This window comes from Marmota marmota, unplaced genomic scaffold (genome assembly GCF_001458135.2).
Source record: "Marmota marmota marmota unplaced genomic scaffold, marMar, whole genome shotgun sequence".
Classification (NCBI taxonomy): Eukaryota; Metazoa; Chordata; class Mammalia; order Rodentia; family Sciuridae; genus Marmota; species Marmota marmota.
Window position 1 is genome coordinate 2714429 of NW_026000249.1, and position 27642 is coordinate 2742070.

Genomic DNA, 27642 nt, shown 5'->3' on the forward strand with positions numbered 1-27642 from the left:
CATGATCCTTTGATGGGTAAGAAAAAGGAAACACTTTTCTGTCCCTATATACTCCTCTTTCTCCAGTGTAATTCTATAACTGCCAGTTATCTTTATGATTATAAATGATGGATTACAGTTTTATTTTTTTATTCTACTGTAAATAGCATATTTTGATTCTAGTAATTCCATTTAGTAAGATGAAAATATAATCAATGTAACATTCTTATTTCCCTTGCCTTATCCTTTTCTTTCCCAAGCTTTATCTGCCATATCTTGTCTTTAATAATATAAAAGTTGAAAACATTTGCAAATGCCCTGAAACCATCATAAGTTTTTTTGTACCTTACCTATAGGTTGATTCTAAACTTTGATAATTTTTATTTTAGTGTCAATAAAATATTACTCATTGTATAGGTAACCATTTTTGATGATAATTCCACTAATGTAAAGTCTTTTTGTTTTTCTATCTTTGACAGCTTTTCATTTCCCTCCTTGTATTTCCTGTATTAAATGGTTTGTCTTTCTCAAGTGCAGAGTCAAATCTTTAGAATTATCTTCTATCCTAGTTGTGTTCCTCCTCTGCTCTTCCTCTTGCTCCAACATGGCTCCTTGACTTCCTAGGTCTCTTACAAAACTGGTACCCTGTTGTACCACTTTCTTCTCCTCCCATGTTAGGTCCATTGCATTCTTGATCCCACACCTTTTACTTTCTTCATTTTGTTGGAGAACATCCTCAGATAACTTGCTTCAAAAAATGTGTTGACTGTGAACTTTCTAAATCTTTGTCTATATGGAAATATCTTTATTCTGCCCTCTTACTTCACAAAGAAATCTAGTTTTAAAAATTTTGCACAGAATGTTTTAGGCAAGATACATTGTTTGGGGGCCTCCAGGTCCTGTAGTTGATCATGATCTGATTCTCCTTCCTTTATTCTCCATATGTCTTTTCTATCTATACCTTTAAGGATAATATATTTGGTGAATTAAAATTTCATTGTGATGCATCCAGATGTGAAGGTACTTTTATTGTCAGTCTGAAGGTTCTTAGACTGAGTTCTTTGGTCATTCAACTCAAGAACTTGTAAGATTCATTTTTCAGATAATTTCTTCCTCTTTTCTGTTTTAGAAATTACTATTAACTGTATATTGGATCTTATTGAGGATTTTTTGTTTTGTTTCATTTTTGCAGTACTCGGGATTGAACCCATGAGAACATTACCACTAAGCTACATCTCTAGCCTTTTTAATATTTTATTTTGAGGTTGGTTCTCGCTAAGTTGCCAAGGCTGGCCTTCACCTTGTGTTCCTCCTGCCTCATCTTCCTGAATTTAACTTAGAAATGCCCTTCCTACCCCAAGACTCTAAATGTATTCTTTAATATTTTCTTCTAGTGCTTTCATAGCTTAAATGTTTTATATGTAATCTGTAACTTGTGCATGGTGTATTGAATTTTAAAATAGTTATTCCAAATAGCTATTCAGTTAACCTCCTTTTTAAAAAATAATCTATGTATCTATCATCTACCCATCTACCTACCTATCATCTGTCTATGTGGTGCTGGGAATGGATCCCAGGGCTTCATGCATGCTAAGTAAATACTATACCTCTGAACTATACCTCCAGTCCAGTTAATCCCCATTTTAAACAACAGTTTATCCTTTCTCTGGGTTTTGAATTTCCTAATGCTTTATTTATGGACCACGTCTGTTTCATTGCACCATTTATCAGTGTATTTTAGAGACCATCTTATTCTATACTGTAATAATTTTTGGGCGCTCACCTCATTTCCAATTACTAACTGTCCACAGGCTGGTTATATTAATGCTTTGTTCCTCAGTGCCCTCAACTATAAATAAAAATAAGGATGATACCCACTTAGTAGGTTCATTGTTAAAATGAATGTTGCACTACACATAAATAATTGAGAGCAATTCTTGGTAAGTTCAGTGAATGTTAGTAACAGAAGCTACTGTTAAGGTGATGGTTCTTTTCTTCAGGGTTTAGCTCAGTGCTTGATAATGTGATTTAAAATTAGATAAAATCAACAAGAATTATAATTATTATTGTACTGAGGCCCTCACACATGCTAAGTACTTGTTCTACTACCAAGCTATACCTTAGCCTCAATAATTAATGAAAGAAATAGAAATCACTGTGTGGAAGAGAGAGCAGTATAAAGTTGTAATGTCCTTTTAAAATATTTTTATTAATTAATTTATTTATTTTAATTAGGTATATATGGTAATGTCCTTTTTTGTTGTTTTGTTTTTAAATGTGAAGATGTCGGGGCTGGGTATGCATGCTGTACTTGCCTAGCATGTGCAAGGCCCTTGGTTCTATCCCCAGAAACACCAAAAAGAAAATGAAAAAAGAAGTAGAATAGGGGTAAAGTCTCCAGATTTATTCATTCATTTCTTTCTTTCTTTCCTTCTTTATTTAGTTATTGCTACTAGGGATTGAACTAAGAGGTGCTTTATCACTGAACTACATCCCCAATCCATTTCATTTTTTTTTTTATTTTGAGACAAGGTCTTACTAAGTTGCTGAGGCTGACATCAAACTAGTGATCTTCCTCCCTCAGTTGCCCAAATCACTGAGATTACAAGTGTGCACCAATGTGCCTGGCCAAAATCTCCAGAATTTCATCCAGGGTATTTGATTTGTTTTCCTGATGGTTTGTGTGGCCCAGAAAATAAGTGTCACACTAATAAAGGCTGAAAGTAGTTTTCAGCCCTTAAATTGAGTTAAATGAATACTATTGTGACAAGTTAATTAGACATACATAAAATTGCTAAATATATGTCACTGAAAATGCCTATGTTCCATATTTTGTTAAACATCAATTATGATCATAAGAAATCTGCATCTTGTAAAATGGATACTGGTGACACATGTTAATTATTCTGGAAAATAATTGAGTGCTTTAAAATTTCAATATGCTATTAAGCATTCATGGCATCAGAAAGTTTGAGCTATTTTGAGCTTATCCAAATGAATCTAATAATATAAAATAAAGTAAAAATTTCTTAAAATTCTCTTAGTAAGTCAAAAGGTAAATGCAAATTGCTATAGTTAAGGATCCATAAAATAAGCTTAGTTTGGACTACAAGATATTCAGGTAGAAATGTTCCCAAGTCTCAGCTTCAGTCTGTGCTGGAGTTGCCATAGCAAGACAAAATGATGAAGAGCTGTTTGCTCTATGAGATGATGGTACATCAATTCTGAACAGAGCAACAGAATTTTGAAATGTGCCTCTCTAATCTATATGTTTTCCAATCCTTGACAATGGTCTTGATTCATGCTAATGTTAGAGGTCATCACTCCAGCCAGCTGTGCAGTGAGAATAGCTGCAAATAGTGGATATATGGGCATTGGATATCTGCTTTGAAATAGCGGTGGTTGAACCCAAGATTTTACATATGCTAGGCAAGCACTCTACCACAGAACTACATCTGTGGCCCTTAAAAAATATTGAGACAGGGTCTCACTAACATTCTGAGATTGGCCTGGAACTTGTGATTCCCTTGCCCCAGCCAACTGAGTAGCTTGGGATTACAGGTGTGTATCACAGTGTCCAGCTAGGTATTAGATACCTATTTCCTCTCTTGAGCTCTTTCCCTGGATGTCTTTCACTGATCCAGTGCTTTTCAAAATGTGGTCCTTGGTCCTGTACCAAAATCTCCTGAAATGCCTATTAAAAACTTACATTCCTAGATAATGCTGGAATAAGTAAAAATTTCAGTATGATAAATGCAGTATGATTTAGGTTATCAGATGAATTGGAACTGTAACATAAAATATTTTTAAGAGAATAGTATGAAAATAAATATTATGGAAAACAAAACATTGTTCCACTTTCTTTAATTTTTTTCATTATTTTTATTTTGAAATGATGATCAATGGTGGGAAATGTATTATCTTGGAAGATACTGGCAATTCTTTGACTAGTATCTTCTCTCTACAGAAATTGAAGGTCTTCTCTGCTTGAATGGGATCTAGACAACTACACGATCTGGTTTCCTCCCAGCCCATGTTTCCCTTGATTGCCAGCACCTCTGGCTCCCAAATGGAGTGTACCATTTTTTGTTTATTTTTGGTTTCAGTGCCAGGAATTGAACCTAGACTATCACTCATGCTAAGCATGTGCTCTACCACTGAGTCACACCCACAGCCCTTGGAGTACACATCTGTCATGGAAGGGCCATTGACATGATCTGAAGGTCTTTGCTCCTGAGTCCTACCCAGTAACTCAGGGTTGAGAATACAAGCTTGGGCTTACTACTAAATAACTTTGTGACATGGTAATACCAATTTATTCTCTAGGAACAGATTTCTGTACTGATATATGAAGTCCCTTATAGTCTCCCCTAGAATTCAATTCATACTACTTTAAACTCACATAAATATCACACCATATACTGATTATTTTCAAAAAGCATACAATCCTGGGTATTTAATGTTGTGTATATTACTTGTCTTTTTAATTTTTAATTACCAAAAAAATCTCCATCTAAGCTTGAGTGTTTCTTGAGTAGGAAAAGAAATAAAGAAACCTACTAAGGCCTCTCTCTTCCAATTCTCCTTGGTCTCTCAGCAGCATTCCTTCTTCCTAGGTATAGGGTAGGACCCTTTGTGAAATAAGGGTCTATGACCTACTATCAGACAAAGTAGGTCAGAGAAATTTTTATGGCCAGCTCCTACACAGAAAGGTGCAGAGGTTATAATAATATTTTTAGGTTTTTTGGCTAGCTTTGGGGAAGAGGGGTTCTGGTTTTATGACCCACTTTGATAAGAGGAATTCTAGTTATTATGGCTTACTGTGAGGGAGAAAAGGAGGGCAGGAAGTCAGAAAAATACTTTACTTCTGAGGCCTTCTAATGTCCTTCAGTTTAAAGTACTCAGCATGCTGAAGTGTCATACTTTGGGGTTATTGCTTTCTGACCCCCAATGCTAGAGAGTAATGCACACCTGGGGTTGGTGGTATGAGGGAAGGTTGAGAGCTTCCAGCTCTTCTCAGCATCTCATTCAGCCCAAGGATGTGAACTTGATTATTATTGCCTCCTACACATTAGAGTGTCATTAACATAAAAGTCATCTCTTAAACACATTGAACTGAACTCAATTAATGTAATTGATTACCAGCCTAGCTGTAGGGATTTTGCAGCTTTAGGGAAACTGACAAACATCTTGCCCTTTTAGATCCTACAAAATTAGATTCACAAGTCACAGTCAATAAGCATTTTGTAGGCTCCAAACTCATCGTCTTTAACAATGACAAAAATCTCTCTGGCTGGATGAACTGACTGTTGATAAAAGACTAATTGTGGAAATGGTTTCAGTAGTGGTATTGGCAAATAGAACTGAGTCCTTGAAGGATACATTTGATCGTGAATTAATGGAACCTATTTTAGACGTTAATTTATACAAGCCCTAATAGATCCTTGATTTACTGCATCTCATTTTCTAAAGCTGAAAGCATGACTAGAAAATGTATCAGCCTGGGTTCTATATCAACCCTGTGGTCTTTTGAACTGTGATCCTTAAAGTGAATAGTGTTCTGACTCATAAATAAAATTGACACTATGTGTATTTGATTTTATATTGAAGAACTCTATTAACCTTATTTTCTAAGATATTCCACTTTGGGCTCCTATAAAATGAAGAGAGAATTTCAGGATTTTTATTGTCTCACTCATTGCATACTGGATTCTAATCTGATAGACTTTAGCATCTGTGAGTTTTCTAGTAAGGATGACTTCTTGTTTATATAAAGGGTATATAACTAATAAGAGACAGCATTCTGACATGGCTCATGGATATCCTCTCTAGCCTCATTTCTCCTTGCTAGTGTTCTCTCTCCTAACTCCCCCATAATACCCAACAAATGGCAGTGTTTTCCAAACAGCAGTTTCTTTTATGCCTCTATGGCTGTGTTTGCTGTTCCCTTGGATTGAAATGGCATGCTCTTCCTTATTCACATGGTAGTTACCATTGCACTTCTCCAGACTCACCATAAAGCAATTATTGTGTGAAGTTTTTCCTGGTCCCCCATTCATTTTCCATGGGCTGGATTGACCTGGAAGCCAGGACACTCCTTCAGTGCATCTTAGTGGCAATTTTTATTTCATGGGATCTATTAAGTTGTTTCATGGAAGAGGTACAGTAAGTGATTCAGAATCCTGTCAGGAAATAAGCAACTGTGGGAACAGATAAGGATCAACAAGTCACTAAGGCACCAGGGACTGGCAACAGCTGACCCCTGTTAGCTCCATCAGGACTCAAGGGCAAAGAAAGCAGTAATGCTGTATGGAGCAATTTGAATCAAAGCAAGGAAAGGAAAGGAGGAGTGAATACCTGATTTCTCTCTCTTCCCACCCTCATTTTCTTCGTCAGCACCTCCCATGTTTGAAACCAACGTGGGACTTCTATGTGACTCTCTATCCATAGAAGTGACACTTGGAGGGCAAGGAACAGAGAAAGGAGCTGGGAAATGGATATGGAATGGGAGTGCAAGTAAAGTCTAGTTCAGGTGCACATCACGTAAAACAGGGGAAACACAAATAAACTCGAAACAGAAAAGAGATATGAAGTTGGGCAATAATATAGTTTTAGGTCTAAGGAAATTATTTTTTTAAATTTTTTATTCTAATTTGTTATATATGACAGCAGAATGCATTACAATTCATATTACACATACAGAGCGCATTTTTTCATGTCTGGTTGTACACAAAGAATATTCACACCATCCATGTCTTCATACATATACTTAGGGTAATGATGTCCATCTCATTCCACCATCTTTTCTACCCTCATGCCCCTTCCCTTCCCCTCCCACTACTTTATCCTATTAGATGAACTCTAGATAGGAAACTCAATTTTTAGGTAAGGGCTATGTTAGTATAGAAAAGGTTGAGACATCGTAAGTTCTTAATTACAACATACCTATTAGCTCAAAACTTTGATTCTGTGATTTTCTTACCAGCCCCTTTTAACTTCCATCAAAAGTTTTAAGTTTTTGAACTGAACCCATATCAATTAATCACTTTTTAAAAATGCTTTGTGTAAAGATTATATAAATTATGAAATGTACAAAGTGTGGTCAGTCAACTCTAAAACTATCTCTGACCCAAATCAATTCATGTTTTTGTTCTTAGAATTTCTGTGTCACATACTCTTATTGTGTGCATTTACCAAAACCATGGGATTCTTTTACTTTACAAGTATGAAATTATAATATAAATCTTCAAAGAATATAAGTAGACTAGGGGGACATACAAAAGCCTCTTGGAATGGGGAAAGGACCTCTTATGTCTTCAATCCTCCCCCTAACTACTGCCCTAATATATGAATAGAATCCAGTTTAGTGGAGACAAACTCTCAGACCTATGTTAACATGATGATGTTAACATGTTTGAGAAAGGCTTCACTCATTGTTATAAGTATTTTACTCAAAAATGCATTCTCCTGCAGGAACAAAAAATAAAATAAGGGCAATCAATCAAGAAGAAAATGTCTGCCTAGAAATGCAATACTTCATGCTCTGTGAGCAACAGATGTTGACACTTTAGAAAGGTTTGGAGTGATTGGATTTTTAACCCCAAAGGGTTCAATCTATTGGAGCCCAAAGCAAAAGCATGTGTAAGAACCATCAGTCTGTCTGTCCCTTAGTCACTCAAACCTGGGGCCAGTCTGTTTCATTTCACTTGCTCGAGTGGGATTAGACAAGCAGGACGGAAATTCATCATGTCCCCTCAGTACTCCAACTTTGTTTTCAGATTTCTAAAAATGCCACTGAAGATTTCTGAATGTGAGAGCTAGGGTTTTCAAGAGCTGTAGTGAGCTTTGTAATATCAATGATTCTATCCATCATGTTTGAATATGTAAAACTCTCTTAGGGCTCACACAATAAATCAGGAACCCTCTGGAGTATATACAACAGAAATTTTTATGTATTTAGTTTTTATAACCTTATTATAAAAATGTTTTGAACACATTAACCCCAAACATGTATTAGTTTGTTTATGATTTTATATAATTTATTCATAATTTATATTATTTATATATGTGTGTACTGCTATAAATACTGTATTATTGATAGTATAGGGCTTATCTAAAAACATTAAATGTAGTATTAAAATAAGATGAAATGAAGGTGAAACATACATTTTTGTCACTTTTACATATTTTTGTATCACTGCAGCATTAAGAATTATTTAATATTTAAATGACAACAAACTAATAGAGGATGTTTATTTATTTTTTAACACCTTGGTTTATCACTTCATTGAATAAAAATGTGACGTTCTAGTTGCAAGTTCAGTTAGTTGTTGTTGTTATTATTATTATTATTATTATTATGCTAGGAATTGAACTCAGAGCCTCACAAATGGTAAGCAGGTACTCTACAACTGAATTACACTGTCACTCCTTTTTTAATTTTTTTAATTTGGAGACAGGGTCCCACTAAGTTGCTGAGGCTGGCAATTTATGATCCTCCTGACTCAGCTTCCAGAGTAGTTGGGATTACAGACATGTGCCACCATACTTGGCATAAAAATACTGTTTTTCAGTCCCATCTATACAGAGGGTTTTATTGAAATTCACCTGGGAAGTTTCCATCTTCTTTGATGTCAGCCAACTGTTTTTACATGGAAGATACTGAATCTCCCTGTATTTAATAAATGAGTTCACAATCCACTGGATTACTTCATTTGGAAGACATATTAAACAGGTTAGAAAAATTCATTTCCCAATTTTCAAAGACTTCAGTTTTATCTGAACATATTTGCATAATTTTCAGTAAGACAATCACATGATTGTTATATCCAAACATCTGCTTCCCTACATTTTTACCAAAATCCAAGTTTTTTGGGGAAAATAAACTTGTTACTTTCTCACTATTATAATATCTCCTTCACCCTGAAGAGACGACTCTTTTGGCTCATTGTCTCAGGTAGCCAACAACTTGTATGTAGAACAAAAGATTATCATAGCTACTCTAGTAGTTTTGGTTCAGAAGGAACCACCTTGTTGACAAGTGAAAGCACTTGGGTTTCTTTGCTGCCATAATTTGTAGTGAATTCTTTCAGGAGGGCAGCTGTCTCTAAATTTAGCAGGAAGACTTGTTTTGTTCTAGTCAAAGCTGCTACACCAACCAGGTGCAGTGGCATACATCTGTAATTCCAGTGGCTCAGGAGGCTGAGGCAGGATTGCAAGTTCAAAGCCAGCCTCAGCAACTTAGCAAGACCCTGTCTCATCATATCTATGGACTAGGGATGTGGCTCAGTGGTTAAGTGGCCCTGAGTTTAATCCCGGCACCAAACAATTTTTTTTTTTAAAAAAAGGGTGCCACTCTATTGTCATATATGTTTCTATGTCTGTGCCAGTATCATAGCATTCTAAGAATTGTCATTTTAGAGGAGGTTCTGGTATGTTGTAGGAGAAAAAATCAGATTTTTCTTGTTCATAGTGTTCCTTTATATTATCATATAAAATTCAGAATTATCTTTATTTAATTACTTAAAAAGGACTGTTGAGATATCTTTATTGGATGACATTAAATCTATAAATTGTTTTGGAGAAAACGGAACTTTTCATATTTAGTCTACCCATTTAGGAGAAGCCCTTTTATTTCAAAGCTTCCTAAAATTCTCCAACAAGATTTCTCTAAACATTTTGTGATTTTAAGGTTAATCATTCTGTATTCTCTTGACTTTTCAAATGCCATGTAAGTTTCCAAGCTTGTCTAAACAGTTTAAAATCTTTAAATGATTCTGATGTGTTGTGGGAATTGACTGACAGTGGTCTGTGGAATTGATTAGTGAAGGTTAAGTCCTTCTGAACCTACAACTTGCATATTTGTGAAGGTAAAAATTGTGAGGCCCACTAAGTTATGTGAGGTGAAAACCCATTATTGCAGTTACTTATATGCAAATAAAAGGTAACTCATGCCAGGTGTAGGCACACGGTGCATGCTTGTAATCCCAGCAGCTTGGGAAACTAAGTCAGGAGAATCACAAATTTGAGGTCAGTCTCAGAAACCTAATGAGGCCCCTAAGCAACTCAGTAAGACCCTGCCTCAAAATAAAAAAGGCTGGGTATGTGGCTCAAGGATTGAGCATCCCTGGGTTCAATCCCCACTGTGTGTGTGTGTGTGTGTGTGTGTGTATGTGTATGTATACATACATAAAAACATATATATGGTAAGAGTGATGGGATTGTATGGATGTAAGAATGGAAATATCAAGGGGCCAAGTCTCTTTGCCTGATGGAAATCAGTGGCAGGAAGCAGTTCCAGACACAGGGAATGCTTAGGATCCTCATTAGCAGGGATGCCTCCACAGTATGATCTCTCTCCAAGTTTAATAACTTCTTCCAACTCGCTTCTTCTCCCTTCCCTCATTGATTCTGTTTCTGTTTTCTCATGTACCTCATATAAATATTTTTCTTTAAATAACTATGTGTGTGTGTCAGAAAACTACTACTGGTTGGCCATTTAAATGCAAGCATGTTGAATATTCAAAAGTCCTGGAAATCTTGAAGAGTAGAAATCCTAGAAGGCATTGAGATTCAATCCACATTACCCACTCCTATGATGCCCTCCCACACCCTGTTCTGAGGCTGCATCAAAGTTCACCAACTCTACCATTTCTTTAGGCTCAACTTATGTTTCTTGATGCCTTGCTAGACATATGACCATGCTGGATTTTTTTTTTTGAAGTTTTTGTCACATCACTGGAGTCTTCCACTCTTTCCACCTCCACCAGATAGCTCAGGCTTTCAGAAAACAAGTCAGGTGTTACATACAGTCAACTTTTGTTTTGAGCCCTGGCAAATGCATCTCACCTAAGACAAGGGAATCAAAAAGGTGGTTCTAAATTTGGTTCTGTCTTCTAGATTCTTCCCACTCAGCACATACTCCTGAAGGGAACTTGCTGACTCTAATGAGTATATCAAAATCAGGAATGACTTTAGGTTTTCTTACAGTGTGCTTTCTTCCAATCAGAGTAACCCTTTGTGATACATAGGATGTATCAGCCTTTTATTTCTGCTGAGGAAGAAAGGCTTCAAGAGTTCAAGGAAACCATTTTGCTTTCATTATAGGGGGTTAGACAGCAGGACTACCATTATTTATTTGGAAATTAAATTTATTGGAAATAGGAATATTTTTCAGTTGATCTTAATTGGACACATTTTTCCCAACTCAGTAATACTCTGTAGTTTCAGGTCATAGATTCCTAGACTATATTATGTTTATGTATTCATTGGAGAATGTTGGGGTGGGAACAGAGGATGGAGGTGTATGTAGCACATCAGTAACATTCTGTAATCTCCAGAATTCAGTGAAGAATATTCAGCAGGTAAAAAGATGTTACTTTTTCAGCTCATCCAAAAGAACTCAAGCACCCTTACACAAAACATTGCAAGTATATGGCCCAAAGGTGCTCATCTTGGTACAAAGGAAAAAACCATGTTTCATAGGGAAACATTTTAGTATTAACCGATTTATACTGGAAAGAGCCAAAAGTTGTTTATTTTGGGATGATTTATTCTGAAAATCTGTGAACAAGAAAATGATCAGGAGGTTATGGTCAATGTTCAAGCAAAGTTAAGAGAATAAAATAATAATTAACAAAAACTAAAGAGCTAGAACAAGCAGTTAAAATGCACATTTGATTATGTTTCTGTCCTTATTTGGATGGGAAAATAACAATGAAGGGACATGGGCCAATATATGACTAACAATACAGAGGATGGCAGCATCAGAGGTAAAAGGGCCTGTGCCTGCCTTACACCTCATTATAGAACATAACTAGTGCTTCTCATTATCCCCACAGAATAGGCATGCTCCTCGGCCCTGTACCCAGTGGACACTTAGTGATCAGGGGACATGGCCAAGGGAAACTTATGAACAGTGATTCAGTCACTAGAGAGCCTGGATTTTATTTTATTTATTTATTCTACCTTCTTTTTTATTCTTTTGTGTTCTGGTAGAGCATTGCCTTGTGAATGTCAAATTATATTTGTATTTATTGTGTCAATGCATTTGATATGATATTTTTTAGTTGAAAGCCTCAGAGCTTACCTAAGATTCCTGAGGCATTTTAATGAGACAGTTGGGCTGCAAGTATTCAAAACATTCAGTTTGTTTTCATCTAGTAAGATTGAATAAGTTCATGACATCTGAAACTGATTCTTTTCTAGTCACTGATCTCCAGAGATAAAAAATAATAGCCAATTATTTTTGAGTGCTTACTGTGTGCCAGATGTTTTTCACAACTATGTTAAGCATTTTATACAATTACTAACATCATTTTCCTAATGATGAAACTGAGGCACAGAATGATGAAATAATTTGTGTGGGTCACATCACCAGAAAATGGTGGAACCAGAACTCAAATGCAGGCAGTCTAGCTCCAAAGTCTCATTTGAACAACCATGTCAGCTCATGTTCACCCCATACCTAGCCATTTGTTTCTTGAGTAAACCAGAAAGTGCTGCCTCCCAGAAAAGAAAATGTCTCCTGTAGATTACTGCAGATAGGTCAGCCAACATACTCACAAGTCTTTCCTCACTGAGAACAGGTGTGTTCAGTAAAAAGGTTCCAGCGTAGGAATCCCAACCTGCTCTACCACAATGGCCTCCAAATCTATTCAGAGCCCAAGAATTTATGCCACCCCTGTCTTTCTCAACCTTGTCCAAGCCATCATGATCTTTTGTCAGGATTGATGCAGTGGGCCTCAAAATGCTCTCCTTGTTCCTATCAGTGCCCCCTCTTTTCTGTTCTCAGCCTAGCAGTTAGATTCTATTACTTCCATCTAGAACTTTCCAATGGTTTCCTGTTTTAGAACAAAACACCAAATCCTTCCAGGAGCCTGTGTGACCTGTGTGTCTCCTTTGTCACTTCTTTACTACTCTCCTCACTGCCTCCAAACTGTACCCCACCCCATACTAATTTCTACTACTCTGGAATCTTCTTCCTGCACTACCCATTCTCAGCAAGAATGGACCCATGAGTATGTTGGCTGTTGTGAGGCATGCTCTCACCAGCATGTTGGTCCTTAGGACCTTTGCAATTTGTTGCCCTTCTGTTGTAAGGGCTCCTCCCCCAGCTCCTGATACAATATGGTAGCCCCCTCCCTCAGCAGCTGTCTATCCTTCCTCCCTGTGCTAATTTTCTCCTTAGTACTTATAATGACCTGATATACCACATATTTTACTAATTAATCAGTTTATTCTCTGTCTCTGAATATTAGAGTGGATGTTTTATTTTTTGTCTGCTTTCTTTCCTCTTGTATTCCCAGAACAGAAAACTCAGTGTGCATTTAATAAATTGACTAAATGGGCTGGGGATGTGGCTCAAGCGGTAGCGCGCTCGCCTGGCATGCGTGCGGCCCGGGTTCGATCCTCAGCACCACATACAAACAAAGATGTTGTGTCCGCCGAAAACTAAAAAATAAATATTAAAAATTCTCTCTCTTTCTCTCCCTTCCTCCCTCCCTCTCTCACTCTATCTTTAGAAAAAAAAAATAAATAAATTGACTAAATGAATAAAGGGGTGTATTATGGAGTCAGTTTGGAGGATTAAGCAAACTAGCATATGGCAAGCATTTAGAACAAACAATGCTTAGCATGAAATTAATGGTTAATAATGTCATGTTTTATTATTATATTATACTAATGTAATAGTTATTTAATGAATGCTGCATTAAAATATTAGATACTATTTATTGGGTAGTAGAAAGAGGATAATCAAGCTACAGATGTTTTTAATACTTTAATTTACATTGGCTCCAGGAGGTAATCAGGGGAAATTATTTGTACCTTCTTTTTCTGTCATCTAGAAGATGCACTATAACCCACACTTTGCTGGGAAGGTGAGTAGTCCTCTAACCTTGCTGCCCTTTGAAATTACCTGGAGATCTGTGAAACATTGATCCTAGTCCTCTCCCTGGCCTTGCCCATATATTCTGATATGGTATACCCCAGGTATTAGGATGTTTTATTGCTCCCCAGGTGATTCCAATATGCAGCAAAGTTAGGGAATTGCTGCTGTAAGCTTGTCATAGATCTGGCAGAAGCAGGAGGAGAGACTTCTTTAGTCCCTTTCTGTGCTTGGAAGTGAGAATTAAGCCTTCTTTTGTCCCATGGCACATGTGACCATTAGCAAATTCCTTAGCTGCAAAGACCTTTACCAGTTTCTTGAGTGGATTATGGTGAAAACTCAGAACTCAGGGCCAGGATCCAAAAATGTGGATCCTCCTTCCTTTCTTCTTCACTCCCTACTTCTTTCCCTTTTTTCCTTCTTTCCTTTGTTCCATATAGGGATAAAAGTAGAGGATTGTTTTCAGATGTGGCACTAGAATGGTATGCTCTGAGATGGTGCTTTCTTTCACAGGAGACAAGAGAATCTGACATGTCCATCATGCTTAGGTGTCCCCACTCTCCTCCAGATGCAGCCACCCATAACTGTTTCAGGTCTGGGATGGCTCAATGTCATGAGGTCAAGTTTCTGTCTAATGAGGCCCAATGTAGGAGAATCAGAGGTCTTTCTTGTGTCCTGGTCCCCAGCCCTGGCTTCCCTAACTTTTCCCTGGGTTTCAGTTCCTCCCTGCAGGGGGCCCTGTCTGAAGCTCCTGCCCTGGTCACTGAGACTCATTCTGTATTGGTTTTGCTTCCTTCCTCAGGGACTGAATTCTTCCCCCTGACCACCAGGACTCTTCACGAGATCTTCTCCCACTTCCTTTCACCTGCCACAAGCATGGGCCCCACTTAGGAGCCATGTTCAATCTCTTGATCCAGACAAATACCTGCAATTTCATACTAAACAGCTTCTCCCCTTTGACTCTAAAACTTCCACTCTGAGCCAAGACTTTTCTAGAATCATGATAGGACATTGAGGATGGCATGCTACCAGGGACAGATTCATGGGCATTTGACCAGTGTAGTCACACAGGACCTTGAGCTAGATTTAATGATTTTTTTGTGAGTTAGGGGGGGATTATTAGGAATTGATCTCTGGGGCACTTTACCACCGAGCTATATCCCCAATCTTTTTTTATTTTGATTTTTTTTTTAATGTTGAAACAGGGTCTTGCTAATTGGCCAAGGGTCTCACTAATGTAATGAGGTTGACCTCAAACTTGCAATCCTTCTGCTTCAGCCTCTGGAGTCTCTGAGATTACAGACTTGAGCCACCATGTTGGGCCTCTTGAAATTCTTAATCAGGAAATGAAAAGAGGGAGGGCCCAGCTTTTCATTTTGCACCATCCCTGCAAATTATGGAGCTGGCCTTGTGCAGACACTTAAAATATGAAGACCTAGCGTGAATCAAACCTGACTTTCACCTGAGAAGAACTGACCTCAGTTCAGTTATTTTCTTCTCTTAGTATTTTCAGAGGGGTGGGTCGGGTTGAATAGTTCCATCATAGGAGAGTTTTTAAGGATGAATTAAGGTAACAAATTCATGGTAGCACAGGGCATACAACTAGCTAGTCCTGTTTTATCTAGTGTTCTAGATCACAATCAGCTAATTGAAATGATATTTTCTCTCTGTTTAAAAGGGATTATAAACTTTTATTTTTCTTGACAGTGATGTATACCCAAAGGACAGTTCCTAGAGGGCTTTCATTGATCTTACTTAACTCTTATTAATTACACAGAAGGACAACAGGATTCCTCTTTCCCTGTCTTTCTTTATTACATTTGAACAATATGTTGTCCAGATGGCATATAGAATAGCATCATCTGTGGTATTTTAAAATGATCTTCTTTTACTTATTGAAGATTAGAGAGAAAAAATTGAATTAAGCCCATGTCATTGAAATAATCTCAGCTTACATTACTCTAAGCAGATTTCTAGTGTTCAAATTAATAAATCTTCCCCCCAAAGAAGGCTTCCTTGGACAATGTTCGTGATGAAGACTTCATTAGAAGTCTTGGCGGTTGGTCTTTGACCTGACACTCTGCCATATCAGCCATGGCCCCAGAACAACAATAAGCTGTGATTTTGATCTCAGTTTTCTTATGGGAAAAATGCAGATAAAAATGCCTGCTCTGCTCCCTTGTTCTCAAGGTTATTTCGTGAATCAAAAGCATTTTGAAAATTTTTGAATACTATACAAATTTCAATTGTGGATTATTGATAAGACTTCAGAAATTGAGATGTTAATGAAATGACTCATCTAAAACACTCAAAAATCTTCCCAGAGAGTAAATTCCAAAAGCTAAATTTGCAACTCCTTTCAATGGGGGAAAGTATTTGGCACCAGGATGACTTGTCACCACCACAATAATCTACATTACTTCAATTTCACTGAGGCCAGAGCCATACATGTTACCTGCTAAATGTCCATAGTCCTGTGAGGCAGTTTCTCAGATCTGCTATAACTTGATAATTTTCCACAGAGAAATATGCTTCTCTGTATGTATTAATTCAATTATTTATTGAGAATCTACTATGTACCAGGTCTTCTAGGTACCTGAGAGAACCCAGTGAATAAAACTAAGTTCCTTGGGCTGGGATTGTGGCTCAGTGTTAGAGCACTTGCCTAACACGTGTGAGGCCTTGGGTTCGATTCTCAGCACTGCGTATAAATGAATAAAATAAAGGTCTTAAAAAAATGTTAAAAAACTAAGGTCATTGCCCTCCTGGGATTTCCATTCTAGTGTGGAGAGCAAAACAATAAAGATAAACATAAAAATAAATGTTTGGGCTGGGGTTGTGGCTAAGTGGTAGAGTGCTTCACCTAGCATGTGCAAGGCCCTGGGTTTCATCCTCAGCACCACATAAAAATAATTAAATAAAATGAAGGTATAATAAAAAATGAATATATTCCACAGCACATTCACAGATAATTAGTGCTGTGGGGGAAAACTAGAAGAGGGTAAATGGGATTGGGGGAGCAGGGTGGCCATTAAAAAATATTATACAGCAGAGTCCTCTGTAAGAAGGTGCTATGTATGTAAGCAAAGGATTGAAAGAATTGAGGATGAGCCATATAGACATCTGCAGAACAAGCATTCCAGTTTGGGGGAAACAGTCCTTGTGAAGGCCTAAAGCAGAAATGAGCTAAGGGTTTTCAAGGAACAACAAGGAGTCTTGAAAGAGACATGAGTATGGGTCTCTCTGGATCTTTTACACTCTGTACCAGAATAGGTTTTAAAACTAGAAAGCATGTGATTGTTCTGCTGCCCTTCCTATTCCCCCTTCCCCTCCCCTCCCCTCCCATCATCTCTCTCTACCCAATCTAATGTGACACACTACTTTCTTTTTTTTTTCTTTTTTTCCTTCCCCCTCACATCATCATACATGTATTTTGTATAACTATGAGGGTCTCCTTCTATCTTCCATGCAATTCCCCTTCTCCCTCCCATTCCCTCCCACCTCTCTTCCCTATTTAGTGGTAATCATCTTCTCATGCTCTTCCTCCCTACCCTATTTTGAGTCACAGAATAAAATAGACACTAGTATTGTTGTATGTATATACATGGCCATATAACCAATGTGATTCTGCAACCTGTACACTTGGAAAAATGAGAAATTTTACCCATTTGATTCAAATGTATGATATGTCAAGATCATTGTATTGTCATGAGCAACTAATAAAAAAATAAATAAAATACAAAAAAAAAGAAAGCATGTGATTGCAAGACCAATGCCAAATATATACATTGATGCCTCCTTTCTCTTGTATGTTCTTTTTTCTACAGTCACATGACACAAGCAATTCCATTTGACGACCCTCGGTTAGAAAGCTGCCAAATCATCCCTCCAGCTCCCCGGAAGGTGGAGATGAGGAGAGACCCTGTGCTGGGTTTTGGTTTTGTGGCAGGGAGTGAAAAACCAGTGGTCGTTCGCTCAGTAACACCAGGTAAGGATGCAACCCCACTCCTTCTCCTAGAACTATCTGCCACACATTGCTAGGATGACTGCTGTTCAAGTTTCCTGTGTCCAGGCTGTGATGCTAGATGGGTTTTCCCAATACCTGCAGAGTACCAAAAGGTCAAAAATGTCTCTCAAACTAAGTTTTAAACTGTCAAATCCATCAAATCATTTGATTCAGGAAAAATACTGATCCATCATTTGTAACTATGGAAATGATGCACTTCTTAACATGTAAATGTAAACAATAAGAAGTAGGCTTTGTACTGATGAATTCTTTAATGAAAAAAAAAAGCAGAAAGTAGTGTTTGAGTTGTAGTACAACTAAGTTTTGGGGGTAGTTCAATTACTTTACAAAAATGTACTCCTCTCCCTTCTCATTGGAGGCAGAATATATTCTATCCCATTGCTGTTGGGCTGGACCAAGGGACTGACTTTGGCCAATGACATTAGGAAGGTGACATAAGCAAAGGCTTGAGATTTGCTCATTCTGTGTAACTTGTTTCTTGGGCATCTTCTATGGCCATTAGAAGAGTCTTCCTCAGGTGGCATCTGTCCCTTCAGCCTGATCCCCAAAATGAACACTGAGGCTGGCACCCAACAAGACTGCAGCCTGGAGCTAAGTATAGCCTGATTTTCACTTTGAAGCAGAACTTCTCAGCTGACCCTGGCCTAAATCAGCCAGTCTATGGGTATGCTAAAGTCCCACAAGCATGAGAAGAAATGATTATTGGACACCTTCTGAGTTTTGGAGTGGTTTGTTTTACAGAAGATGCTGACTAATACAAATCTCTCAAATTCTATATGACAATTATTAGATTTATCTCAATCATTCATATTAGAGTATACAGATATTCCACTACCAACCCAGTTGAATACAACAGACTGTGATGTAATTGCCTAAAGTGGGCTGACTTTGCCTTTCTAGGAACAATGTGCTTTTATGTTTCACTTATTATATATATTTATGTACTTATTGTAATGGACTTAAATTGGGTTTTATTTTCAGACAAAAGAAAATTCTCTGTCATTGTTCTCCAGAATTTTGCAAATTGTAACAGAATTCAATAGTAAAGTACACTTATGTGTACAGATTCTGATATTAAATTGCCCAAGTTTGACTCTGGCCTCTACCCCTTATTAGACTTTTTATCTTCCATGGTAATTCCCTGCTTTTCAGTTTGATGTAACTTCTCTATATCATCTGTATTATGGGGACCACAGTAGTATGTAACTTACAGAGCTATAGAGAGGATGCAATAAGTTAGAAGAGTGCTAAGGACATACTTATTCCATAACTGTATTATTATTATTATTATTGTTATTATTATCATTATCATCATCATTATTATTACTGAACTCTCAAATATTTGGCCACTTGAGTCTGTCAATTATGAGAAACTCAAGTCAACTAGCGAGCTGGTATAGATTTTAGAATTTGATTAAATTTTAATTTTTTTTTAATATTTTGACATAATATTCCCCAGGCATGCACCACAAATACAATCAACCCCTTCTGACTTGTGCTGTTAAGTATTGCTTAACACTTGAGCTTGATAAACTGAGAATTTTATTCTTAAAGTAGATTTATTGCTTTTTATTATAATAAAATAATATATGGGCTTTGTAAAAAAAAAAAAAAGACAAACAATGTAAATAGTATATAAGTGAGAGTAAAAAAAATGTCAATTCCTGCTACCAAGACATAACTGCTATTCACATAGACATAGAGAATATGTATAATAGGCATAATTCTGTAAACACAAAAACACAAATATATTATCCATTATATATTTAACATGTGTATGTATGTATATGTGCACACATAGTTTTTTCTAAGAGGGCTCGTATTTGACATGCAATTTTATACTATTGAGATAGTTTAACATTGTTGGTAATGAGATTCTCTGAAGTTTGAGTCCTCCCAGGAGCTGTGGAGATTATAATTTTGTTTTTCACTTTTTTTGTATTGTCTCACTTTTCCCTCAACCTCTTCTCTCCTTTTCCCTCAACTCTCCTTACCTTCACTAACGTCAACTATTAGACAGTTTTGAAAAGAGTAGGAAAAAAGTGAAAACTGAGGTCAAAGAATACTACTTCCAGTCATTTGTATGAGTGAAAATGTTGGTCAAATAAGCTCTGCCTATCACAAAAATGGCTCTACTGCAGTCCCAAGTGTTTTCTGTGCAGTGACCAGAATTTCTATACCTGAAAGCCCAGTCTTCAGAGTAAAAAGGATGAGACAATTATCTGAAGAGTGCCACTGTTTTATATATTGGAAAGGACTGTGTGTTATTTCACCAGAATTCTTGATTCAAGTTGCTTGATTAAATAAGAATATTTCTGTTGGATCAATATGTATGGGTCAAATGTAAGATTATGTCCTATTGATGAATGTTTTCTCATAAGAATAATTAATATCCATCCTTCAAACATCCTTTTGACCACCAGTTATTTTGAAAACTTTTCTGTATTTTATCTGCATTTGATGATTTCTACCCATTTTTTTTTACTGAATTAGTGTGACTGTTTGCACACAGTCCAATAGTTACAATAAGTTTGTCAAGTGATTTCTCTAGATTCCATATGTTTGCAAATACTGGAACTCAATTCCCAGATCTGTGAAATGAATATTTTCTATCACTGATATGGGTACATATTAAGGTTTCTCTACTTTCTTACTCCCCAGAAAGACAAATTTATAGTACAGTTTGAGTAACACATATGTCAAGTGCCTGTGTGGGTAGAGAACAACTGAATGGCTTCAGTTCTTTGTTCTGGGCATGAAGTGTTCATTTCAATTACTGAACAAAGTAATGGTGATATTATTTGAAAGATAACATTTCGGCTCCCTGTCACCCAGTGCCAGACTTTTGTAAAGAGAATTCAAATAATAGTGCCACATAGTACTATATCAATATTTGGAAGGTAATTGCATCTATCTAGACATGTGAGAATAATCCAAATAATTGTTTTGGGTTTTTATTTAAATACAGATTGTGCTTCACACAGATGTGGCTTTTAATTTGCCTGTTAAGAGACATGGCAGTTACCAGGTTTTGAATTGTGAGGACAAGTTCAAAAGTGACATTGACCATTTTGACAGAATTCTACAGACGCAAACTGAGATCCAGTCCTACCTTCATGCCGTTTTTTTCTACATATGTGAAACTCGGTTGTCTCACTGTATGGAAGAAATCATAATATTCAGTGAGGGTATCAGGCAAAACAGCTCATTGCCAGCTACACAACAAATCAACCCACATTAATTTCCTACTCCCTCATTGGAAACCTAACTGAAAGAAAAACAGCCTCTGACTTCCAGAAGCTCTCAGAGGCCCTCATAGCTGGGCCTGGCTTATTCTGTTGAACATGAACAGTGTCACCAAATATCACCAGACAGGGCCATTCTGGCTCTGATGAACCAAGACAAAAACAAGACTCCTTGTACTGATATGTGAGTACAGACACAAACATCCAAGCACAGTCCAAACCACAAGCATGACCAACTATGACCCTCTGTCAGCTGATATGAATGACTGTTGTTAATCAATCATAACCTAGTTCTGCTTCCTTCATCTTACCTGGCAGGCAATTATTAAGATATTCATCACAGAATCACTTCTGCTTTCCATTAGCTGCTGATCCAAGGACAGCACCCCACTTCCTTGAACCTGCCCCAACAGCACCTAACACAAAGTCAAATCTTCTAATAAGTCCTTTCTAACACCCTATGATTGAGATGCCTTGTGATTTCCCACAAAGTGCTATCTCCCTACTCAAAATGAGCAAATAAATACAATGTTGTTTAAATCCAGTTGTGCCCAGGTTGTTGCAGCTTTGGCTGCAGGCAACACAGCTGTTTGGCTACCTGTTGGGAAACTACCTTCTTCTAAAAACCTTGATACTCATAAGCCTTTTGACCAGCAGCATTAACAGCTGCTGAGAACCTGGGAGAAATGCATGATCTCATCCTGCACCCTTGTACGGTAACATGATCCACAAGTCATTCATAAGCATATTAAAGTGTGCGAAGTGCTGGGAACCTAAGTCTCCATCTGGCCCATGAAGTTTTTAGAAAATGTGGATGCATGAGTCTCACTGCAAAAGTTTCTGATTTAATTGGTCAGGATGTAGCTTATGATCTCAGACTTATCCAAAGAACACCCAGGTGTGATTGGGTTTTGTCTTGGCTGATGTCGCCACCTGCTCACAGTGAATCATAATGGATAGAGGGGATTTTGGATGGCTTGCCAATGTTCTTCTCAACTGGACTTTACTCTTGTGTGTTTTCAGGTGGCCCCTCAGAAGGCAAACTGATCCCAGGAGATCAGATTGTAATGATTAATGATGAGCCAGTCAGTGCTGCACCCAGGGAGCGGGTCATTGACCTGGTCAGGTAGGTGACTCATTTACTTCATCCTGTCATGAAGGCTGCTACACAGCTCTGAGGCCTCATTTGGAAATGCAAGAGATTCCTATGGACTTATTTATATCAGAAACACCAGATTACATATGCACTTTATTAAAAATGCTGGTGATACTAATATAAAAACACATGCTCCATTAGCACAGAATGCTTAATTGTCCACTCTCTTAACATTGAGGATCTGCATGTTTCTGCTCAAATTTTTATTACTCCTATTTCGATTTCTACATCCAAAGGTTGCATATTTTTCTTCCAGAATTACTAACACGTTGATTTTTTTTCATAATCAGGGAGATCAACATGCAATGCCTAAATTCAGCATTAAATGATGATGAGTAATTTTATATACATAATTCCATGGATACACAAACATACACATACAGTTCACTGATTTTTCATACTTGACTGATTCATTACTGAATTTTGAGATTATCAGCTGAGGCAAAAGAATAATTAGGATAATTAGGTCAAAGCTACAAAAGGTAAAGAAATGTGTTTGGTTTATTAGTTCAGTTTTATTGTGGATATAAGTAGTTTGTTATGTGGTATTCTTAATTGGGCACCAAAAATGTGTTTTGAGTGATTTAAAAATATTAGCAAAAAATTCCTTTAAAACCTCACTGGAGTTGCACTTTGTCAGTGAATTTAGAGCAAGAGAAGTCTATAAATTTTCCAATGAAGATGGTCCTATCATATGAACAGATCTACTTATGCTACGGGGGTGTTGAGGTATAAGAAGGTGTGGCATTTGTCTTTTATAAACTGATCTTTTCAAGCAAGATTAGAGTGGAAGCTAAAGCTATCAGAACACTTGAAACTGAATATTTATGATCTAATATGTATGCTCACTCATAGCAAAAAGTACCTCTGTACTTTGGGAAAAACGTTAAGTGGAGTATTTTTAGGGTCTTCTGCAGAAATTTTCTTGCCCAAACTCAGGATAGTTTCTACTTCACAAAGTAGTCATGGATGATCAAGCATACTTGGAAGAATTTAAAGAAGAGTAAGAAGATGGGGAAATAGAAAGTGAGCGGACTCATTTTTAGGATGACCAACCATCCCAGTTTTAGCAATAGAAAAGCCCACATCCTGGAAAAACTCCTTTAGCCCTGAAATGGTTGGTACCTACCATGGTCTGAATGTTAGTATCCCCTCTTCCCAATTCAAATTGTGCAATCTAATACCTATTACCGATTTAAATCTTTGAGGAAGTGATTAACTCAAGAGAGTGGAGTCCTCGGGTATGGGATTAGCACCTTTATGAAAGAGGTGGGAGTTGCCTTACCTCTTCAGCCACATGAGAACACAGCAAGAAGGTGTTATCTATGAGGCATGGGGCCTTCACCCACTCTGAATGTGCTGGTGACTTGATCTGGGACTTCCTAGCTTCCTGAAATATGAGAAATAAATTTATATTATTTATAAGTTACCCAGTCTAGGGTACTTTTTATAAGCAACCCAAAGGGAGTAAGAAAGTCACTCTAGTCAGGACCTGATATAATGGAACCTTCTCAGTTGGCTTGAAAGTTTGTGCCTATACTCAAAGGGTATCCAGATCTCCAAAGGATGCTATCACATAGGAAAAAGCACTGGGACTTAAGTTATATTCACCTTGCATCAGGAATAAGACTTAGGAATCGTTCCAATTTCTGAAGACTGGAAATACAAGAACAGGAAAAGATTTTGGATTTGAGAGCCTTTGGGAAGGAGTTGTAGTGTGACTATTTAGGGTCACTTCCATCTTGAGAGGTATGTGGGCATCAGCAGGGACACTCCTCATCCAGGCAGGCTCTGAGCCTTTTGTTGGCCTACATCCTGAAGTGCCATGTTTGGGCCTAATGGCAGAAGTCACATTTTGTTTTTCCCTAGGCACACACCTCTGTGATCAGTCCTATTGATTTCTGTGCTAGGAGAATGATAGAAGAAATAATATATCTGAGTTTGGGTTTGCTGTGACTGAATTGCCTGCTGCAGGACAGGATGCAGAAAAGCTATCTAGAAGTGTGATCATTTCCTAGCAATCTTACCTGGGGCACTTAGAAAGATGTTTTCTTTTTTTTTTTTCTTCAAGAATTTTTCTTTTCCTTCTGGTTTAACACATTGTGAAAGAAAATGGCATCTCTGAAAACAAAGCATTCCCTATAGGACTTTATATGTAATGGAATAAATGAACCAATTAAAAGAGGGGATGGCAAGTAGCTCAAGTCCAAATCCAGCCTGCCACAAGTTTTTTCAAAGCCTGTGAGCCAAGAACAGCTTTTACCATTTTTAAAAGTAAGAAAAAATATAAGAATGATATTTTGTGACACATAAATCATTTGAAGTTCAAGTTTCAGAATTCATAAATATAGTTTCACCCATTCATTTACATATCATCTAAGGATGCTTTCTCCCTATAATAGCAGAATTGAGAAGAGACTCTGTGCCCTACAAAATATAAAATACTATCAGGACCTCTAGAAAAAAAATGCCAACACTTAGAGAATAATCTAATTATATTGTATTTTCTTTGGTTAAGCCTAATGAAGACCAAAACCCCAAATAATATATATAGAGAATTTCTCTCATAATGAAGTTTTGATTATTGCACAATTTCCAAATGTTTGATAAAGTGATGGTGGTGTTTTAAATGGACTGAAATTGAGAACATGCATGCTTTCCGTATTCTTTTATAGCCATGCCCTGAAAGTTCTGTTTGAGAAGTGTTCTTCTAATAACAAAGACATATGGAGACCCTTGTGATATTGTATAAGATATTAATAGCAAAAAAGGAGAGTTAGTAGGTGAGGGGACCCTGGTGAGGAAAATCACACAAACGTGGCTTTTTTCCTCAGTAGTAGCTTTGGAAGCATAGCCTCTTGTTCCTATCTCCTTTCTTTTCTTTGTTCTCCCTGATGAAAAGTCAGGTCACTGGGGAGAATTGTAAGAAAATGACCCGACCAGAACTAGAGAGAATGGAATAAACTCAGGGCAGCTGAGGCTTACAATTTCCTATGCCAACAGAAACAAAAGCCAAGGAATGACAAAAAGAAACAAGAATAACTTCTTAACCCACACAAAGTCTTTAACTGGTAGAAGCATGAGATATATTGATCCAATGAATAATTTTTTGTTCTTTCCTTATTCTTTCTCCAAGTTTGAAGGGTTTTTCCCTTGTGCTTGGTCTTGATATTCCAAGGTGCAAAAAACAAGAAAATATGCTTTTTATCATTCATGAAGCCATAAAATCCCTACCCATTTGTCCACTTGTTGTGGTTTAGATATGAGGTACCCCCCAAAAGCTCCTGTGTTAACATGCAAAACTGTTAATGATTGAAATGTGAGAGCTGTAACTTAATCAGTCCATGTTAGTTTGAAAGGACTCACTGGGTTGTAACTGTAGGCAGGTGGGGCATGGCTGGAAGAGGTGGGAAACTTAGAGCATGCCCTGGAATGGTTTATCTTCCCTGTGTCCCCTTCTCCTTCTCTCTGCTCCATGGCCACTTAGAGAAGAGTAGCTTTCTTTCTCCATGCCCTTCCAACATGATGCTGTGTATCAACTCAGAGTCAACCAACCATGAACTGAACTTCTGAGACCATGAGATCAAGATAAACTTTTCCTTCTCTCAATAATTCTTGCCAGGTATTTTTGTCACAGCAACCTAAAATACCACCTTCCTCACCTCAAGACACCAGTAAAAACAAATAGTTGACAAGGCTCAAAGGATTCCATGATGACCAAGAGGCAATCTTCTTCAAGGGACCTAAATTCACTTTTGCTATCTATTATCACACTATTCCACCCATCCCAGTATGAATTTGCCAGTAGAACCATAATCTAGGACAGGAATCTGAAAGCCATCCTCAGTTTTCCTTTCCTTCATTTTCTATATCTAACAGTCCACCCTTCTGTACATCCACCTGTGCACTTATTGAGAAATTTCAACTCAGTGAAAGACAGAAATTTGAAATGAGTCTATTTTTCTCCTCCATTGCCTTTAGTCAGGAACTATTATATTCTTCTTTCCTGTACACTGACACCATCTAACGCAGAACCTGTATATTCTTTCACTTGCTAAAGTCCAGTTTGAAACTCCAACTTTATGCCATTTAATTTTTATCCCCTCCTTTCTCTACAAGTCAGATTCAACCCAATGACTGCAGAGTGGGGGTGGGAGTTAAATCTGCTAAATTTTCCTTCACCACCTCCTATTTAAACATCATAAATGTTACAGTTTACATTTTAAATGCCCCCCAAATGCTCATACTAAATTTTTTGTCCTCTGCCTATGGCACTATTAGAAGGTCAGACCTAGGGGAAGGAAGTTAGGTCACTGGAGACATGCCTTTGAAGAGAATTTTTTCTTGCCTATTCCTCTCTCTTTGCTTCCTGACTACAAGGATCCTCTCTACCATGTGCTCCTGCCATGATATACTGTGCCACCCCAAGTCCAAAGCAATGGGGCCAGGCACCCATGGACTGAAACCTCTGAAATCATGAGCCAAAATAAATCTTTCCTTTTAAAGTCCCCCCTCAAAAGTATCATCACAGTGACAGAAACCTGACTAAGACAATGAGATACTACAGGACAAAAAAATGTCTTTCTCTTCTCAAGGACCAGCTCCTCAATGGTGGAAGTTGAGTGGGGAAATCAGAGAAACTGTTTTCTGTTAGGGCCCTCTCTTGGTAGACTGTGTTGCTCCTCAAATTAACACTGGCTGCTGACTCCCTTCATGTTGCTGGTACCTACATGTTGGCTATCTTATGAAGTTCAAATATGAATTTTTTGTGATATAAAGCATAGCCACTTGGAGAAGCCACCCCACTGCATAGGACCATCAATTGGAGGTCTGTCTTCAGATCTTTTCCTATTAGTTTTACTGTTAGTTTTCCTGATCAAATCTCCTGGCTAAGGTATTTGCAAGACCAGCTACTCAAGGTACCTAATTGTCCTTTTCACAGAAAACAAAAAGTAAAGTTTCACCAGGTCACAGCCATTTTGCCAACCCCATGATTCTGTCTCACATTGTTTCCTAGTCTTGTTTGTAAAGACTGAGGCAGTAGAGGATATGAGATAGAGGGTGGTGGATGGAATTAGCAGAGCACATCATGCCTCCTCTTAGAAAGTTTTGGGGGATCCAATTAATTGTAGCTCATTTTAGAATGTAATATGAGTGTTTCTTTGCAGATATCTCATGGATATATGACAAAGACACAGTTTAAATGAAGAATATAGCTTGATGTTATAGAATCAATTGACCCAAATTTTAAATTCCATGAGAATAGAGTCCTTGTCCATGTTGCTCCCTGCTGTTACCCAGGATAATACCTGGATTATAGGAGGTCCTTGATAAAAAAAAATATATA

General features: G+C 37.5%; 1 protein-coding gene across 5 annotated transcripts in view; it reads left to right on the forward strand.

The window, feature by feature from the left end:
- The window catches only part of Frmpd4 (FERM and PDZ domain containing 4), a 779038-nt gene that overhangs the window by 657818 nt on the left and 93578 nt on the right, over positions 1-27642 (forward strand). For all 5 annotated transcript variants that reach the window (XM_048796404.1, XM_048796402.1, XM_048796403.1 and 2 more), the window contains 2 exons: positions 17695-17855; positions 22163-22265. In XM_048796404.1, the coding sequence (XP_048652361.1) occupies positions 17695-17855; positions 22163-22265 (264 nt within the window). The remainder of the gene's footprint in view (positions 1-17694; positions 17856-22162; positions 22266-27642) is intronic.